Genomic DNA, 18,639 nt, shown 5'->3' with positions numbered 1-18,639 from the left:
CGGCTTCTATCCGGCTCCAGCGATGCGTGTGCTTCGCGTGAAGGATGAAAAATCAGATAATAGCTGCCTATGAGCGATATTTATAGGCCTAGACCACGCCCTTTTAGGCGGGAAGCTACGAAAAGGGCGCGAAGCGACGCAAAGGGCGCGAAATGCCCCCATTGGATCTGGCGTCGCGTCAGGCCTCGCTCTAATAGGCTGCTGCAGTTGCCGCAGAGCAGCCAATAGGCGCACAAGCTGTTTCGCCTATGTCTGTATGCTGCTGCAACGCGCTTTACATTATTTCAAAATTAAGGATAATTTTTGGCTTCAATATCTCGCAGAAAAGGATTTTCCCCTAGCGTAAGATACTTCTTATGCAGTACTCGTTCCCTCTAGTAAGAGAACACGTTTCTCCACATATGACTAGTGGATGAAAAGACCCGAACCGCAAATTGAAAGGATTTTTGTGAAGTGTTTTTGTCACGGATCTAAGCGTTAACAGACAGCGTCCCAGTCTATCCGTACAGTATGTCCACATGTTAAAAACTGAGGTATAAGCTGGCCTGCTATATGTTTTTATGTCCGACGAGAAGAACAAGACCGGTGTTGTGTAATATTCAGTTCCCGTGTAAAGCTGTTCCAATGGGCGGTGTTATCATGAATAATGTTCCGCGGTGGGCGTGGCTTTGTGAACTACGAACAATCGAGTGGAATGGAGTGCAGTGTCTCTTCTTCATCTTTTGTTTGATAAATTATTTTGTTAAGGTAAAAAAATATGATAACAAACAGCACGAATCGAAGACATTTCTGTTGATCCTCATTGTTGTTTTGTCGTTCAATTAAAAGCAGTGTCAGTAGTTGCGGTGTATTTTGCGTTTCATAACTGTCTGATTGCAGTTAAACTCAAATGTCGTTAGTTGCATGTTCGAATAAAGATTGTTAAATTAATGTTCTCTGGTGTTGTTTTGTGTTGCCTTTTGTCCTTCAAAATTTAATTTTGAGATGATTCATTTTGCAAATGAGAGATGTCGTTTATGGAGCATTAGAGCTAGAAGACTGAAAGAAAAAAAAAATTATTTTAAATGTACTGCCCATTAAAGCCTTCCCTCTAGTACTCAAACACACATAAAGTTAACTTTTACAATTTTATGTATGCATAAATACTTGCAGCAATGCATTACACAGAATGCCTAGACATTTAAAATCAAATAGTGTGTAGACATACTTTTTTCTAAATTAAACATAAAACAACGACATTAAAGCATATTCTAAAGCAACATTCAAAGAGCAATTGCTGATTGACAGACCCAAAAGTTGAACACTGCCATTCCAGAGGTTCGATGCCAGAAATGAGTAAAGTACGCAGCTCTTGCCTGTGTAATTTTTAGAAAGCATGAAGACATGTGCTAGCAGTGTCATCTATATTTCTTTTATTTATTGTGTAGTGTCTTGTGTTTGTGCATCCAGAGAGAACATGCATTGTGAAAACACCTACTATTTGTTATTTAAATCACTGCAAGTATTTATGCATGAACAAAATTGTAAAAGTTAACTTTTCGTGTGTTTAAGTACTAGAGGCACAGCCTTTTAGTACATTTTTCTTCTCTTAAATGCTCCATAAACATCTCTCATCTGCAATCATTTTTTCATTGTTGCAAGGCTCTTGACCAAGAAAAAAAAAGGACAAAAGGCAACACAAAACAACACCAGAGAACATTAATTTAACAATCTTTATTCGAACTTGCAACTAACGATTTTTAAGTTTAACTGCAATCAGTCAGTTATGAAAAGCAAAATACACAGCAACTACTGACACAGCTTTTAATTGAACGACAAAAAAACAACAACAAAAAAATCAACAATGAGGATCAACAGAAATGTCTTTGATTCGTGCTGTTTGTTATCATGCACGTTAGCCACACGCAAAAACACTGTCATATGGCCATGATAAAGCGTTCTGATAAAGGCACATGCAAAACAAAAAACATTTTAGCCTTTTATGTGACATAAACAGCTGTACAACTGAAAAATCGGCTTTATTACCTTAACAAAATAATTTATCAAACAAAAGATGAAGAAGAGACACTGCACTCCATTCCACTCAATTGTTCGTAGTTCACAAAGCCACGCCCACCGCGGAACATTATTCATGATAACACCGCCCATTGGAACAGCTTTTCACGGGAACTGAATATTACACAACACCGGTACCTTTCTTCAAAGCGCATAGAAGGATTCAGTGTGTTTTAGTTTTGTCATCTTAATTAGGTAGTTATTTAATTTATACATATTTAGTGTAGGCCTATTTATATTATTCTTTTTTTTTATTCATTCTGATTTTCTTTGTTCTCAGAAGCGCTGCTCATGCGTGATAATTTGAGTATATGAATGCAGTTTTTGTTGTTGCTCTGTATATGCTGCTGTTTGCACGTTAAAATAAAACATTTGCTTGTATTTTTATGTATCATCACAGGTTACTCGTGCATTCTATTTTTCATTTTAAACGAATTTATTATTCTAATTTTATCAGTTAACGGTTAATGATCGGATAACGAGCAGCGGTTGTCGGTCAGGAAAATTAACCGAAATGAGCATCCCTATTGAAAACAGCAGATTTTTTTTCTAGGTTTCGGTTTCTTAAAAGAATGAATGTCTTTACCATCACTTCTGATTAATTTAAAGCATCCTTGCTAAATAAAAGTAGAAAAATACTAAAAAAAAAATACTAAATAAAAATAGAAAAGATACTGACTCCAAGCTTTTGAATGGTATAGTGCAGGGGTTTTCAAACCTGTCCTGGAGCCTCCCCTGCCCTGCACATTTTGTATGTCTCCCTTATTAGGCACACCCAATTCAGGTCTTGCAGTCTCTACTAATGAGCTGATGATTTGAATCAGGTGTATTAGATGAGAGAGACAAGCAAAATGTGCAGGGCAGGGGAGGCTCCAGGACAGGTTTGAAAACCCCTGGTATAGTGTATAATCTTACAAAAAGATAAAAAAAAAATATTTTTATTTCAGATAATTGCTGATCTTTGGAGCTTTCTATTCATTAAAGAATCCTGAAAACATTTACATATAGATAATAATAACAATAAATGTTTCCTGAACACCAAATCAGCATATTAGAATGATTTCTGAAGGATAATGTGACTGGAGAAATCATGCTAGAAATTCTGATTTGAAATCACAGGAATAAATTACATTTTAAAATATGTTCAATTAAAAAGCAGTTATTTTATATAGCAAAAATATTTCACAATATTACTGCTTTTACTGTATTTTGGATCAAATAAATGCAAGCTTGCTGAGCAGAAGAGACATCTTCAAAACAAAACAAAAAAACATTAAAAATCTTAAAAACTTTTGACTGGTAGTGTATAACAAATTAAAACTTATTAATGAAAATATTATCATTCATTTTGAAAACAATTGTAAACCTTTTGTGGAAACTGTGATCCATTTTATTTATGATTCTCTGATACAGAGAATCACTGATACTGATTAATTTCTTCCAAAAAATAAACACACTTTTGGAACAGTAGTATCTAAAACTCAAATGTTCTATAATAAATTTTAATAATTTTCCTGTAAAAACATTAAACAGCCAATTTGGCTAGTAACCAATAAATTGTAGACATAATAACCCAATTTTTGACCCTTATAGTTATTTTGATGTAGTCCTTGCAACACCTTCCCCATGTGACAATTTGCCCCAATGCCCTTTTGCATACAAATTTGAATGAATTAGTATTATAATAGCACTGTATTATTAGGACACATGTGTGACATTGACATACCTTGCAATAGTCATTGGTTTGTTAAAATTATATACAGGGCCCTGCCGGAATAAAACCTGAAAAACATAAACACCAAATCACATAAAACTAAAAGGTAGTGCAGTAACCATTAAAACAACAGTACACACTGTTCACAGGACATAGCATGTCTTAACACTTGCCTACATCTTAAGACATGACAACGCAAGACTTCCTGTCAAACAGTTTTCTACACCAGTGACATTCAAAGTAACAGGGAGTAGTGGGAGTGTCTCAAATCTCATACTTGAGTTCTTGACCTTTAACTGAGTTTAGTAAGTTCCTTACAAACACCATTGCGTATACATTATGATAAGAATATTAACACTATTACAACGCAAAACACTCGCACTCCTAATGTAAACCTAACGTAATGATATAAGGCAGTTATCTGTCATTCATTGGCTCACACCGGTGACCTTCATCTCTGTGCATCAGTGTGTTCGCTACCTGTGTCGCAGCGGTGGAACTATCTGTTCTTCTGTCCGCTGAAGCCGCATGAGTGAAAGCTCTTCTGCTGAACCCACAACAGCGGTCCAGTAGTACAGCAGCTCCAGTGCTGCTCCTCCAGCATCGGCTCCACGGCACCGCCATGCTACCCCAACGAATAGCAGCACATGCCCCGCGACGTCACGTTACCGAACAGCCGCATGAACCGGAAGCTACTCTCACGTAATGTGCTACTGGTGGAAGAGGGCCATTTTAGAAATAGAATAAAGTTTGCAGTTAACATGTAACGTTACGAGTTATGAAATAGGCGTGGTTTAGTGGCCCATAACTTGTTTCTAATTGGTCAGATGCGGTCATTCTAAATAATAATTACAGATGATGTTTAATGTTTATTATTATTATTATTAGTAGTAGTAGTAGTAGTAGCAGTAGTAGTAGTAGTAGTATTGTTGTTGTTGTTGTCTAGTTTTTTTTTTTCAGTTATACATAATTATGAAATATAATAAAAAAGATAATAAAATAAATAAATACTTACATATATACGTAAATAATTATAGCGATAATAAAAAAGTATTGCACATAAATAGTATGTTTTATTATTATCATCATCATCTATTTTATTGATTTCAATTATTTCCATTTTGATTATAAATAGTTACATATGTTAAAAAAAATTATAAAATACAAAGTTAATACAGTAAATAAATACAAGCCTATTTACGTAAATAATTATAGCAATAATAAAAACGAATGCCATATATAATATTTGCATGTTTATTATTGTTGTTGTTGTCTATTTCAATTTTTTTTATTTCAATTATAAATGATGATAAAATAAAATGAAAAGTTAATAAATAAATACAAACGTAAAAAAGTACGGCAATAATTTAAAAAAAGTTAATAAAATAAACAAATATTAAAATATATATGTAAATAATTATAGAAATAATAAAAAAATATTTCATGTAAATGTGTATTATTATTATTATTATTATTAGTAGTAGTAGTAGTAGTAGTATTGTTGTTGTTGTTGTCTATTTTTTTTCAGTTATAAATATTAGCAATAATAAAAAAGTATTGCACATAAATAGTATGTTTTATTATTATTATCATCATCATCTATTTTATTGATTTCAATTATTTCCATTTTGATTATAAATAGTTACATATGTTAAAAAAATATTATAAAATACAAAGTTAATACAATAAATAAATAGAAGCCTATTTACGTAAATAATTATAGCAATAATAAAAACGTATGCCATATAAAATAGTTGCATGTTTATTATTGTTGTTGTTGTCTATTTTAATTTTTTTCAATTTCAATTATAAATAATTATAAAATAAAATGAAAAGTTAATAAATAAATACAAACGTAAAAAAAATTATGGCAATAATTTAAAAAGTTAATAAAATAAACAAATATTAAAATATATATGTAAATAATTATAGTTTTACATATAAATAGTAACATGTTTTATTATTATTATTATTGTTATTATTATTATCATCATCATATATTTTAATGATTTCAATTATTTTAATTTCAATCATAGTTACATGTTAAAAATATTATATAAAAAAGTTTAATAAATAAATACAAGCCTATTTACGTAAATAATTATAGCTGTAATAAAAACGTAGGACATATATATACATATTATTACATTTCAATTATATTAAAATAAAGTTAATAAAATAAATTAAAAACCTAAATAATTATAGCAATAATAAAAAGTATATCATATAGTTACATTTATTATTATTATTATCATTAATAATAATAATAATAATATATTAATAATAAAAAATATATCATATAAAATAGTTGCATGCTTATTATTATTATTTATTAGTGTTGTTATTGTCTATTTAATTTTTTTATTTTAATTTAAAATGATTATAAAATAAAAATAATAAAATCAATCAATAAAAATGTAAATAATTATAGCAATAACAAAAAAGTATATTACATTTAAAATATAACATTTAATTAATCAGTTAAATGTTTATTATTATTATTATTATTATTATTATTATCGTTGTTGTTATCTATTTTTAATATTATTTAAATTAAGTTAATACAATAAATAAATAAATAAATAAATACAAGCCTATTTACGTAAATAATTATAACAATAATAAAAGTATATCATATAAAATAGTTGCATGTTTATTATTATTATTATTATTATTATTATTATTATTATTGTTGTTGTTGTTGTTGTTACATATTTTTTATTTCAATAATAATTATAAAATAAAAAATATTAAAATAAATAAATAAATGTATAGCAATAATAAATTATTATAATAAATTGTAAAAATAATAAAAAGTGTATAAAAAGTTAAATTTATTATTGTTATTATTATCATCATCATTAATAATAATAATAATAATAATAATAATAATAATAATAATAATAATAATAATAATAATATATTAATTAATATTATAAAAAATTATATCATATAAAAGATTTGCATGTTTATTATTGTTTTTATTATTGTTGTTTTCAATTTCAATTATAAATAATTAAAAAATACAAAAAATAAAATAAATAAATACAAACGTAAATAATTATAGCAATAATAAAAACGTATATAGTTAAATGTTTATTACTATTATTGTTGTTATTAATATTATCTATTTTTTATTTTTTATTTAAATTTCAATTATAAATAGTTACATATGTTTAAAAAATATAAAATAAAATTAAAAGTTAATAAAATAAATAAATAAATACAAGCATATATACTTAATTATAAAAATAATAAAAAATATATAATAATAAGGTAGTTGCATGTTTATTATTACTGTTAATAATAATAATAATAATAATCATCTGTTTTAATTATACAAATTTCAGTCACATATGTCAAAATTGTATGTAAAATATTATAAAATCAAATAAAAAGTTAATAAACAAATACAAACATATTTACATAATTAATTATAGCAATAATAAAAAGTATATTATATAAAATATTTACATGTTTATTATTATTATAATCGATAAATATAAATAGATTTGTGTTAACAGACAAAATAAATAATTGTAACAATAAATGTTATAATGATTAAAATAGGAATATAAAAAGCAAATAAAATAGTTTTTTATGACTTGGAAATACTGGTGATGAGATTTAACTTTAAACTGTTTGTTGTTATTATTTTCTTCTGTGATCATTATAACCTATTTGATTTCTTATTTCATAATTTTCATGATAAAGTTCTGTAAAGTTTCCATTTGTCCGTCAGGTTCTGAATCCATATGATAAACTGATTTATTCGGTTGAATTTTGTAGCATTCAATCATTTTCAATAAGACGTTTTGAGACAAACGGAGGAATCGGCTTTTTGAGCCGCAGAGCGCCCCCTGGTTTAAAATAGCAGAATTGTTCGTGTAACATAGGAAATACTACTCACATTCTCCTTTAGTTCCGTGATGTGTTGAAGTACGGATGCAAGTAACTTTATATTTGTGAGATTGATGTAATGACACAACATGCTTTCACATTGTTTTTATTCTTCTCGGTCGTCGCCGGCACTACATGTAGGGAGGAACAAGATTTCTGTGAGAGTAAAAGCTGTAATGAACGACAGTTTGAGCAGAATCACTTTTATACCAATGTTAAAACATATGGAGAAATACCACTGACATTATCACATAAACTTTTAGGTAAGCTATACACTATGAGTGTCAACATGCTGTTTTACACCGTGACTGTTAATGAATCACTTCATGTGTGTTTTACAGATGCTCTCCCTCTTGATGAGGTTGACGGTGATTTTATTCGTACAGTGAAGGGATGTGTGTTTTCAAAAAGTCAGCCCACCCCTCTGAAAGAGCCCCTGACATTGGCCGCTGTATCACAGGTAAATAAATCAAGTACTGGGTCAAAAGTTTGGTCACATCCACCCATTCTTTATTACTATTATTGATCACATTTTAAAATAGTAGGCTACTTAAGTCGTCATCGTAATTTAATTTATGCACTTGTGAAAACGAAATTATATTCACAAGCATTTAATTTATTATAAAGATTTAGTCAGTTACACAAATACGTTTTCAGCTAATCAACTCAAATACTCGTACCACCACAGTATGTTTTTGTTTCCACATACAGTGCCCACCACTAATATTGGCACCCTTGGTAAATATGAGCAAAGGTGGATGTGAAAATATTAATAAATCTGCCTAATTTATCCTTTTGCTCTTTCATTCACAAAATTCTAACCTGTCATTGAAGTAAAACAATAAACCGTGGAGGTGGAATCTCATTATGAAATAAATGTTTTTCTCTAGTTCATGCTGGCCACTATTATTGGCACCCAATTATTGCAACGTCCTTTCCCCAAGATAACAGCTCTAAGTTTTCTCCAACAATGTCTAATGAGTTTGGAGAACACCTGACAAGAGATCAGAGACCATTCCTTCATACAGAATCTCTCTAGATTCTCCAGAATCGCTCCCTTCCCAGCTTTATGTTTGTGCTTCTTCTCTTCAGTTTCTATACAGGGTTCAGGTCATGTAACTGGGACGACCATGGTAGAAGCTTCATTCTGTGCTCAGTGACACAATTTTGTTTGTTTTGAAACATCGTCCTGCTGGAAGATGCAACCATGGCCCATTATAAGTTTTCCAACAGAGGCAGTCAGGTTTAGATTTTTTAGGGTACCCTTTTTATCCCTGTCTGTACCAAAACCATCTGGAGGGTTAGCTGCCAAAAGCCCATTTTTAGTTTCATCTGACCATAGAAGCCAGTCCTGTTTGAAGGTCAAATCATGTCTGACAAGTGAATGTGCTGGAGTTTGTTTTTGGATGAGCCAGGAAGATTTTTCTTGAAACCCTCTGGAACAACATGTGGTGATGTAGGGGCTGTTTGATCATTTTATTTTAGGTTTCTGACTCCAAGACTCAACAATTCTCTGCAATTCTCCAACTGTGATCCTTGGAGAGTCTTTGGCCACTCAAACTCTCCTCCTTATCGTGTATTAGGATGATACAGACACACGTCCTCTTTTAGGCAGATTTATTACATCTTTCGTTGATTGGAACTTCTTAATTATTGCCCTAATGGGGATTTTCAATGCTTTAGCTCTTTTCTTACAGACACGTTCTATTTTGGAAGCTCAACAAACTTGTTCTGCACATCAGAACTACATTATTTGGCTTTACTTCTTGTGATGGATGGTTAAGGGAATTTGGCCTTTGTGTTCCTCATATTTATTATCATGTGGAATAGAAAGTCATGGCTGGACAATTTTATACTCATAGCCTCCCTGGTGTGCTAAAAAAATGTAATATTAATGGGAATATACTTTAGAGATATTTTACTTAGACAAATTTCTAGGGGTGCCAATAATTGTGGCCAACGTGAACTAGTGAAAAACATTTACTTCATAATGAAATTTCCCCCCCAGCTTCTATCGTTTTACTTCAATGACAGGTTAGAATTTTGTGATTTTTTCGAATGAAAGATCTAAAGGATAAATGATGCAGATTTATTTTTACAGTCACATTTGCTTACATTTACCAAGGGTGCCAATGCTAGTGGACAGCACTGTATTTGATGCTCTTTTTGTGTATTTCAGGATGTGTTAAGGAATATTTTGGATCTGAATGAGTCTGTGATTCAGAATGAAGCATTTGTTCATTTTGTCAGTGGTGGAAAACTGTTTCCTGGCTCTATTCCACTGGCACACAGATACGGCGGCCATCAGGTAAAAAACTAATGTTTTAAAGCTGACAGGGATGGCATAAGACAACCAAAACAAACATATCAACTATGTGGTTTTATTATTATTTTTATAGTTTGGCTATTGGGCAGGACAGCTGGGGGATGGAAGAGCACATTTTCTGGGTGAATATACAAACAGGTAAATGTTTTAACCAGATGACATGGTCAATGGGTACCGCCACTTTGAGAGGCAAAAAAGCAGTTACAGGAAACACAGCAGTAATACACTACCAGTAAAAGTTTTTAAACTGTAAGATTTTTTTTTTTTTAAAGAAGTCTCTACTGTATTTATTTGATCCAAAGTACTGCAAAAACAGTACAATTTAGAAATATTATTTGTGTTTAAATTAACTGTTTTCAATTTGAATATATGTTAAAGTGTAATGTATTCCTGTGATTTAAAAGCTAAATTCATCATTACTGCACTAACATGATCCTTCAGAAATCATTCTGATTTGGTACTCATAAAATGTAGCTTACAGCTAAGGAGTTTCAGGTTTCTTTGATAAATAGAAAATTCAGAAAAACAGCATTTATAAATAAATAATTGATCTTTTGTAACATTATAAATTATAAAACAGTATGTGTGTGTATATATATATATATATATATATATATATATATATATATATATATATATACACACAGTCAAGCCCTAAATTATTCATACCCCTGGCAAATTTTGATTTAAAGTTACTTTTATTCAACCAGCAAGTTTTTTTGACACAGACATCTCCCAGAAGATAATAAGACAATGTACAAGAGGCATCATTGTGGAAAAAAATATTACTCATCTTTTATTTACATTTAAACAAAAAGTGGCATGTCCAAAATTATTCATACCTTTCTCAATAATCAATAGAAAAGCCTTTATTATCTATTACAGGAATCAAACCCTTCATATAATTGCTGACCAGCTTTTTGCATGTCTCCACTGGTATTTTTGCCCATTCATCTTTAGCGATGAGCTCCAACTCTTTCAGGTTGGAGGTCTCCTTGCCATCAGATTCTCAGTTGGATTTAAGTCAGGACTCAGGCTGGGCCACTGCAAAACGTTTATGTTTTTGTCTGCTAACTATTTCTTCACCACTTTTGCTGTGTGCTTTGGGTCGTTGTCGTGCGGAAATGTCCACTGGTGCCCAAGGCCACGTGGTGTCCTCCTTGGTCTGTGTCTGTGGAACCCAGCGGTGTGCAGTGTCAGTGTGATTTTCCCATAGACTGTGACAGTTTGCAAAGGGCATGAATAATTTTGGACATACCACTTTTTGTTCAAATGTAAATAAAAGCTAAGAAATATATATATATATATATATATATATATATATATATATATATATATTTTTTTTTTTTTTTTTTTTTTTTTTTTTTCCCCGCAATGATGCCTCTTGTACATCGTCTTATTATCTTTTGGGAGGAGCCTGTGTCATTTCCAGTGAAAATAAACTTGCTAGTTGAATAAAATATATATATATACTGACTCTTTTGAATGGTATAGTGTATAATGTCACAAAAGCTTTTTATTTCAGATAAATGCTAATCTTTGAATCTTTCTATTAATAATAATGACACAAATTAATAAAAAAAGATAAAAAGTTTCTTGAACAGCAAATCAGCATATTAGACTGATTTCTGAAAGATGATGTGACACTGAAGACTGGAGTAATGATGCTGAAAAAGCTAAAAAAGATCTTACTGTTCAAAAACTTTTGACTGGTAGTGAACCTGCAGCTCCTGGTGATATATTGAGGTCTGTACACACGTCCTCCCTCTCTGTTGTGAACAACATTGACATCGGTTCACACATGACTTTGCTACCACGCATGCAAAATCCTGCAATAGATATTTATCTGAGGCTATGGTTTACAGGTAAGTAATGTTTGGTTTCTTGCACAAACTGATTGTTTTAAAGATTTACAGCAAACCTTTTATTTTGGGTGAACTATTCCTTCAAGCATGCATCTGAATAATGACATATCTCAGTTTAGAAATGTGACAAGTGTTATGAATGAGAGCATTTATTTATTATTATTTATCTAGAAAAGGTGAAAGATGGGAGCTCCAGTTGAAAGGTTCAGGAAAGACAGCATACTCAAGGTGAATTTCGCTTCTGTGGTTTTACAGTATTTGTTTTACATAGTGTGTTATCGTAAAAAAAATACTTAATTATTTTTCTTAGTTGTTATACTGTAGTATATTCATGATGTTTTGTGTGTGCAGGTCTGGTGATGGACGGGCTGTGATTCGCTCCTCTGTGAGGGAGTTTCTGTGCAGTGAAGCCATGCACTTTTTGGGGGTTCCCACTAGCAGAGCCCTCAGGTGTATAACACACTTTATACACTATTTTATATATGAATATAAACATATGAGAAGACGCCCAATGCTCATGGATGTGCTAAAAAAAATAAAAGATGAATGTATGTATTTAACATGTTCAAGTGTATTTTATTTATATTTTTTTCTTTGTCTGTATTGTTTGTCAGTCTGGTTGTGAGTGAGGAGCCTGTATGGAGAGATCAGTTTTATAATGGCAATGTCATAAAAGAAAAAGGTAAAACTACAATCAGAGATTAAAAAAAAAATGTAATAATGAACACATTCATGGCATGTGATTGTTCTTTGCATCTATTAGGTGCGGTTGTTTTGCGCATGGCCAAGTCCTGGTTTCGCATTGGTTCGCTGGAGATACTAACTACAACCGGAGAGTTAGATGTCCTGCGGTAAATTAACTAGACCTGAGGAGGGTGACATTTTTTTCTCACACTCACTCTCATTTGTCTTTTAATGTTTTTGCGCATTTCGTTTTAGGACTTTATTGGACTTTATAATTAAAGAGCACTTTAAACCTATTGCGATAAATGACCCTGAGAAATATGTGGTAAGTATCTTAGTGTCTCTCTTAATTTTTAGTTAATACATGGTAATTATATGTTAATACAAAGTTATTTTAGACTTTCTGACCAGTTTGACTATATTTAACCATTTTTCAGGTGTTTTTCTTTAGAGTGGTGAACGAAACCGCACATTTAATCGCTCACTGGATGTCAGTTGGATTTGCTCATGGTTAGTTGACTCTTTTTTACTAGTTTAATTATCACAGTCTTATAGATTATAGAGAGTTGAATACCCAAAATGTTCAACCACATGATCTGCATTTTCACACAGGAGTCTGCAACACAGATAACTTCAGTCTGCTTTCTATCACTATTGATTATGGCCCCTTTGGATTTATGGAAGCATATGACCCAAGTAACTTTCTTTTTTTCTATATTTTATAACACTAGTGACCATCTTTCTTTATTGGTTAGTTGTTTGTTGTATAACATAATAACATACAACATGTGTGTGAATATATACGTATAATATTTACAGTTATAGAGGTCAACAGTTTATGTACACCTTGCAGAATCTGCAAAATGTTAATTATTTGATCAAAATAAGAGGGATCATGCAAAAATCATGTTGCATTTTATTTAGTACTGACTTGAATAAGATATTTGACATAAAAGACATTTACATGTAGTCCGCAAGAGAAAATAATAGTTGAATTTATAAAAATGATCCCGTTCAAAAGTTCAAACGTTTTTTTTTTTTTGTTTTTTTTTTTTTTAGTGATAGTTGTTCATGAGTCCCTTGTTTGTCCTGAACAGTTAAACTGCCAGCTGTTCTTCAGAAAAATCCTTCAGGTCTCACAAATTCTTTGGTTTTTCAGCATTTTTATGTGAACCCTTTCCAACAATGACTGTATGATTTTGAGATCCATCTTTTCACTCTGAGGACAACTGAGGGACTTATATGAAACTATTACAGAAGGTTCAAACTCTTACTGATGCTCCAGAGGGAAACACAATGCATTAAGAGCTGATTTGAAAATCAGGGTAATTTAACTTATTTTGTCTTCTGAGAAACATGTAAGTATCTTCTGCAGCTTCTAAAGGGCAGAACTAAATGAAAAAAAAACATGGGATTTGGGAAAACATGGGAAAAAAAGGAAAATGTACACATCTTAATTTTGTTCAAAGGTTTACACCCCTAGCTCTTACTGCATCGTGTTTCCTTCAGGAGCATCAATGAGCATTTGAACCTTCTGTAATAGTTGCATATGAGTCCCTCAGTTGTCCTCAGTGTAAAAAGATGGATCTCAAAATCATACAGTGATTGGAAAGGGTTCAACCACACAAAAAGGCTGAAAAACCAAAGAATTGGTGGAACCTGAAGGATTTTTTTGAAGAACAGTGAGCAGCTTAACTGTTCAGGACAAACATGGGACTCATAAACAACTATCACTAAACAAACAAAAAAAAAAATCACAGCTGTGGATCATTCAGGTAAAAACACAGGATTAAGAAACAAGTGTATGTAAACTTTTGAACGGAGTCATTTTTATAAATTCCACTATTATTTTCTCTTGTGGACTATATGTAAACGTCTTTTATGTGAAATATCTTATTCAGGTCAATACTAAATAATAAACAACATTTATTTTGTTTTGGTAAAATAATTAGAATTTTGCATATTCTGCAAGGTGTATGTAAACTTTTGACCTCAACTGTAATTTATAGAATAGGTATAGTTCAGTACAAAATTATTTATTTATTATATCTATTTTATTAAATTATTTTAAGTGAACATTAAACTGACCTACAGCATTGTTTCTTCTATATAGATTTTGTCCCCAACACATCTGATGATGAGGGCCGGTACAGTATAGGAGCTCAGGCTAATGTGGGCCTGTTCAATCTACAGAAACTTCTAGAATCTCTGAAACCACTGCTGACCCCAGATCAGCTATCACAGTAAGAGCTCTTTTTTTCCTCGTATTTTCTGGTTGTATTGATCTGGAATGAAGCTGATTCAGGTGTCATTTCATTTGTTTATTTCAGGTGTCAGCAAATACTGGGAGAATATTCACAAATCTACCATCAAAGGTGAGCATGTCATTAGCCTGTACAGAACACTGTATTAGTCACTATCATTTCTAATCAACTTTATTATACATTTTGTTACAGATTCCATGAACTGTTTAAAGGAAAGTTAGGCTTTCTGGGAAATGAAGAAAATGACTCATATGTGATTGCATTTCTTCTTAAGGTAAATAGTATTATTTATACATTTTTGAAAACATTTTTAATAAAAACTGTTATAACCCTGTTATAATACCTATAGTGAATACAAAGAGTGGAATTACAAGTGTAATGTATAATGTGTGATGTGATGGTTTTAGCTGATGGAGGACACTGGAGCAGACTTCACCATGACTTTTAGAGAGCTGAGTGAAGTCAGTCTGTCCTAGCTTCAGACAGGATCCATTCCTATGGTACATTTCCACTCCATTCACACTCACAGCAGCTGCAATGTCCTTAATTATGCTTTCAGTCCATTAACTGTAACTGTGTCTCTCTTAACAGTCCATGTGGGCTCTTTCAGACCTCTCATCACATGAGTATTTCAGAGACTGGGTTCAGTTGTATTTACAGCGTCTGTCAAGGTAACATCACTGTAATCTACACTTGCATTCTTAAGAGCATTGAAATTAACATCACTTGATGTTTTAATTGTTTCCTACAGGATGAAAAGTGACTCGGATGCAGCACGGCAGCACAGAATGCAAGGTATGATTTGGTATATATGATGCCTTGCAAAAGTGCTCATACCCCTTCATTTTTTTCAGGTTTTGTTATGTTTAGCCTTATGTTAAACTGCTTTAAATTACTCCATACACCGTAATGTCAAAGCACAAAACTTTTCAGATTTATTAGAAATAAAAAACTCTGTTTCTTTTGCATAAGTATTCATACCCTATTCTGGGACACATGAAATTTAGCTCAGGAGCATTCGTATTACTTGTAGCTGTTACTACACTTGCAGTTGAGTTAAATTGTGGCAAATACATTTGCATGAGTATGAATGAATGATGCATTTATATAGCGCTTTCATTGTGTATTGCCGTACACCCAAAGCGCTTTACAATCATATGGGGGTTCTCTCCTCAACCACCACCAGTGTGCAGCATCCACTTGGCCAGTACAACGGCGCCGGTGCGCTCACCACACACCAGCTACAGGTGGAGAGGAGAGAGTGATATAGCCAATTCAATGAAAGGGGATTATTTGGAGGCCATGATTGACAAGGGCCAGTGGAGGGAATTTGGCCAGGACACCGAGGTTACACCCCTACTCTTTTTACGAGAAGTGCCATGGGATTTTTTATGACCACTGAGAGTCAGGACCTCGGTTTAACGTCTCATCCGAAGGACGGTGCTTTTTACAGTATAGTGTCCCCATCACTATACTGGGGCATTAGGACCCACATAGACCACAGGGTGAGCACCCCCTGCTGGCCTCACTAACACCTCTTCCAACAGCAACCTAGTTTTCCCAGGAGGTCTCCCATCCAGGTACTGACCAGGCTCAGCCCTGCTTAGCTTCAGTGAGCAACCAGTCTTGGGTTGCAGGGTGATATGGCTGTGGCTTAGTATTTGGAGTGGAGTAGTATTTGGAAAGGCACACACATCTCAATAAAAGGTCTAACAGAGCAGAGCATATCAGAGCAAAAACCATGAAGTCAAAAAACTGCCTGTAGAGGGCAGATCTGGGGAAGAGTTCAGAAAAATTCTGCTGCATTGAAGGTTCACAGATTTAACCTCCATTATCCATAATAGAAGAAGTTTGAAACAACCAGGACTCTTCCTCCATCAATTGCTCAGTTTGGCCAGAAGGGCTTTGGTTAGAGTGGTGACCAATAAGCTGATGATCCAACACTCTTGGAATTTGCAACAAAGCACTTTCAAACTGTGAGAAACAAGATTCTGTGGTTTGATGAACCTCAATTCCAAGCATCATGTTTGGAGGAAAGCAGGCACTGCTCATCACCTGCACAGTATCATCCCAACAGTAAAGTGTGGTGGCAGCAGTCTCATGCTGTGGGGATCTTTTTCTGTGGCAGGGACTAAGGGACTCGTCAGAATAGAAGGAAAGCTCAATGCACCAAAATATTGAGATAGCCTTAATGAAAACCCAGTCCAGCATTCAGAACCTCAGACTGGGCAGAAGGTTCACCTTCCAACAGGGCAATCAACCTAAGCACACAGTAAGAGTGGCTTATAGAAAACTGTGTAAATGTCTCTAAGTGGCCCAGCCAGAGCCTGGGCTTGAACCCAATCAGCATTTCTGGAGAAACCTGAAAATGTCTGCCAACCCCCATCCAATCTGACAGAGCTTCAGAGGTGAAGAAGTAAGGAGAAGAATGGCAGATAATTGCCAAATGCAGATGTGCAAAGCTGGTCGCATCATACCCAAAGGGCTATAAAAGTGCTTTGACTAAGTATTGCGTTATACTTATGAAATGTACTTATTTCAGTTTTTTAATTTTAGTAAATTTGCAAATTTGCCACAAATCTGTAATTGTTTCCTGTGAAGACAAAGCTGCACTTCTTCATTGTCACTTGTTTCTTCAATAATCATTTTGATATGCTGGTCTGGTGCTAAAGAAACTTTTCTTATTATTATCAGTGGTTAAAAGGTGTGCTAATTATTTTAATGAAAAAAATACCTGACTGACCATAAACTTTTGAACGGTGGTATATGTTAAACAATACATTTTTAAAGCATTTATTAACCTTTGTTAATGTTCATGTTAGTTCACAGTGCATTAACTGATGTTAACGGATACAACTTTTGATTTTAATCATGTGTCAGTAATTGTTGAACTGAACATTAGTATTGTTTATGTTAACAGTAGTTAACTAACATCAACAAATAAAACCTTATTATAAAGTGTTACCTGTTATTTGTTGACTGCATTGTTTTTATTGTTCAGGGGTCAACCCACGGTATGTACTGAGGAATTGGATGGCTGAATCTGCTATCGGAAAAGCAGAGAAAAATGACTTTTCAGAGGTATGTCATGATCATGCTTATCATACAGCTTAGTGTACTGTATTTGTTTAGTATGTTATTTTAAACATAAAATCTAATATTATTTTCCTATGTGATAGAATTCCTAATAATGTATCTTTAGGTGGCGCTGTTGCAGAAGACTCTAACAGAGCCATTTGTGGAGCAGGAGGAGGCTGAGAGAGCTGGATACTCAAGTAAACCTCCATCCTGGGCTCGGCAGCTGAGGGTCAGCTGTTCTTCCTAATCCATTTTTTTCTCAATTTAACTTGAACATTCATTTGAACCAAAAACAGTCTGCAGTTCTGCACAAGCATATTTAATAATAATAAAATAATATACATAAAATAACAAAACTTTGCATCATGCATCTCCTTATCCTCTGTAAAAAAGAGAACTCCACAATGAGGCATCCCAGAATCTGTTGAACAGTTCACTTTGTAAGACCTTATTTATTGACATTTTATTAGCAATGATATAGCATATTTGTAATACATACAGCATATAATCTAAATTAGTTGCATAAGAACAAAGTATTTACACATTTTTAGTTTTGTGGTTTAGTATAAAATTTTAAACAACAAAAGAATCCAGTGGATTCAAGGATCCAGTGTGTCCTAATGTTACACCAAAAACTGGTTTGGCAGTCAGTCCAACTATAAAAACATGTAAATTAGCTCTATCTGTCTTCAAGTTTATTGTTGAGTGCACATTTTCTGCATTGCTGTTATCAGTTCTGACATGAAGTCGCCA

General features: G+C 32.7%; 2 protein-coding genes across 3 annotated transcripts in view; one reads left to right on the top strand and one right to left on the bottom strand.

Moving 5' to 3' along the window:
* pdss1 (prenyl (decaprenyl) diphosphate synthase, subunit 1) overlaps positions 1 to 4,419 on the bottom strand; it is a 15,670-nt gene extending 11,251 nt beyond the window's left edge. For both annotated transcript variants that reach the window (XM_073830407.1, XM_073830408.1), the window contains exons 1-2: positions 4,250 to 4,419; positions 3,782 to 3,837 (exon numbers count right to left, since the gene is read on the bottom strand). In XM_073830407.1, coding sequence (XP_073686508.1) covers positions 3,782 to 3,837; positions 4,250 to 4,393 — 200 coding nt within the window. In that variant the 5' untranslated portion in view covers positions 4,394 to 4,419. The remainder of the gene's footprint in view (positions 1 to 3,781; positions 3,838 to 4,249) is intronic.
* Positions 4,420 to 7,711: 3,292 nt separating this feature from the next.
* On the top strand, positions 7,712 to 18,224 carry LOC141300883 (protein adenylyltransferase SelO-1, mitochondrial-like). Its single transcript, XM_073831168.1, has 19 exons — positions 7,712 to 7,932; positions 8,011 to 8,129; positions 9,849 to 9,977; positions 10,069 to 10,133; positions 12,032 to 12,088; positions 12,212 to 12,310; positions 12,475 to 12,542; positions 12,624 to 12,711; positions 12,800 to 12,869; positions 12,982 to 13,054; positions 13,157 to 13,240; positions 14,658 to 14,787; positions 14,875 to 14,919; positions 15,001 to 15,082; positions 15,216 to 15,308; positions 15,400 to 15,479; positions 15,560 to 15,603; positions 17,810 to 17,889; positions 18,011 to 18,224. The coding sequence occupies exons 1-15, from the start codon at positions 7,749 to 7,751 to the stop codon at positions 15,282 to 15,284; spliced, it is 1,362 nt and encodes a 453-aa protein (XP_073687269.1). The 5' UTR covers positions 7,712 to 7,748; the 3' UTR covers positions 15,285 to 15,308; positions 15,400 to 15,479; positions 15,560 to 15,603; positions 17,810 to 17,889; positions 18,011 to 18,224.
* The last annotated feature ends 415 nt before the right edge of the window (positions 18,225 to 18,639 follow it).

Source organism: Garra rufa, chromosome 24 (assembly GCF_049309525.1).
Source record: "Garra rufa chromosome 24, GarRuf1.0, whole genome shotgun sequence".
NCBI classification, from domain to species: domain Eukaryota; kingdom Metazoa; phylum Chordata; class Actinopteri; order Cypriniformes; family Cyprinidae; genus Garra; species Garra rufa.
This window is presented reverse-complemented; position numbering and strand designations above follow the sequence as displayed.

Coding starts and splice junctions, on each gene's coding strand:
- LOC141300883 (XM_073831168.1), top strand. CDS start 7,749: ATGACACAACATGCTTTCACATTGTTTTTATTCTTCTCGGTCGTCGCC. Junction 8,130..9,848: donor CATTGGCCGCTGTATCACAG/GTAAATAAATCA, acceptor TGTGTATTTCAG/GATGTGTTAAGGAATATTTT. Junction 12,089..12,211: donor GGAAAGACAGCATACTCAAG/GTGAATTTCGCT, acceptor TTGTGTGTGCAG/GTCTGGTGATGGACGGGCTG.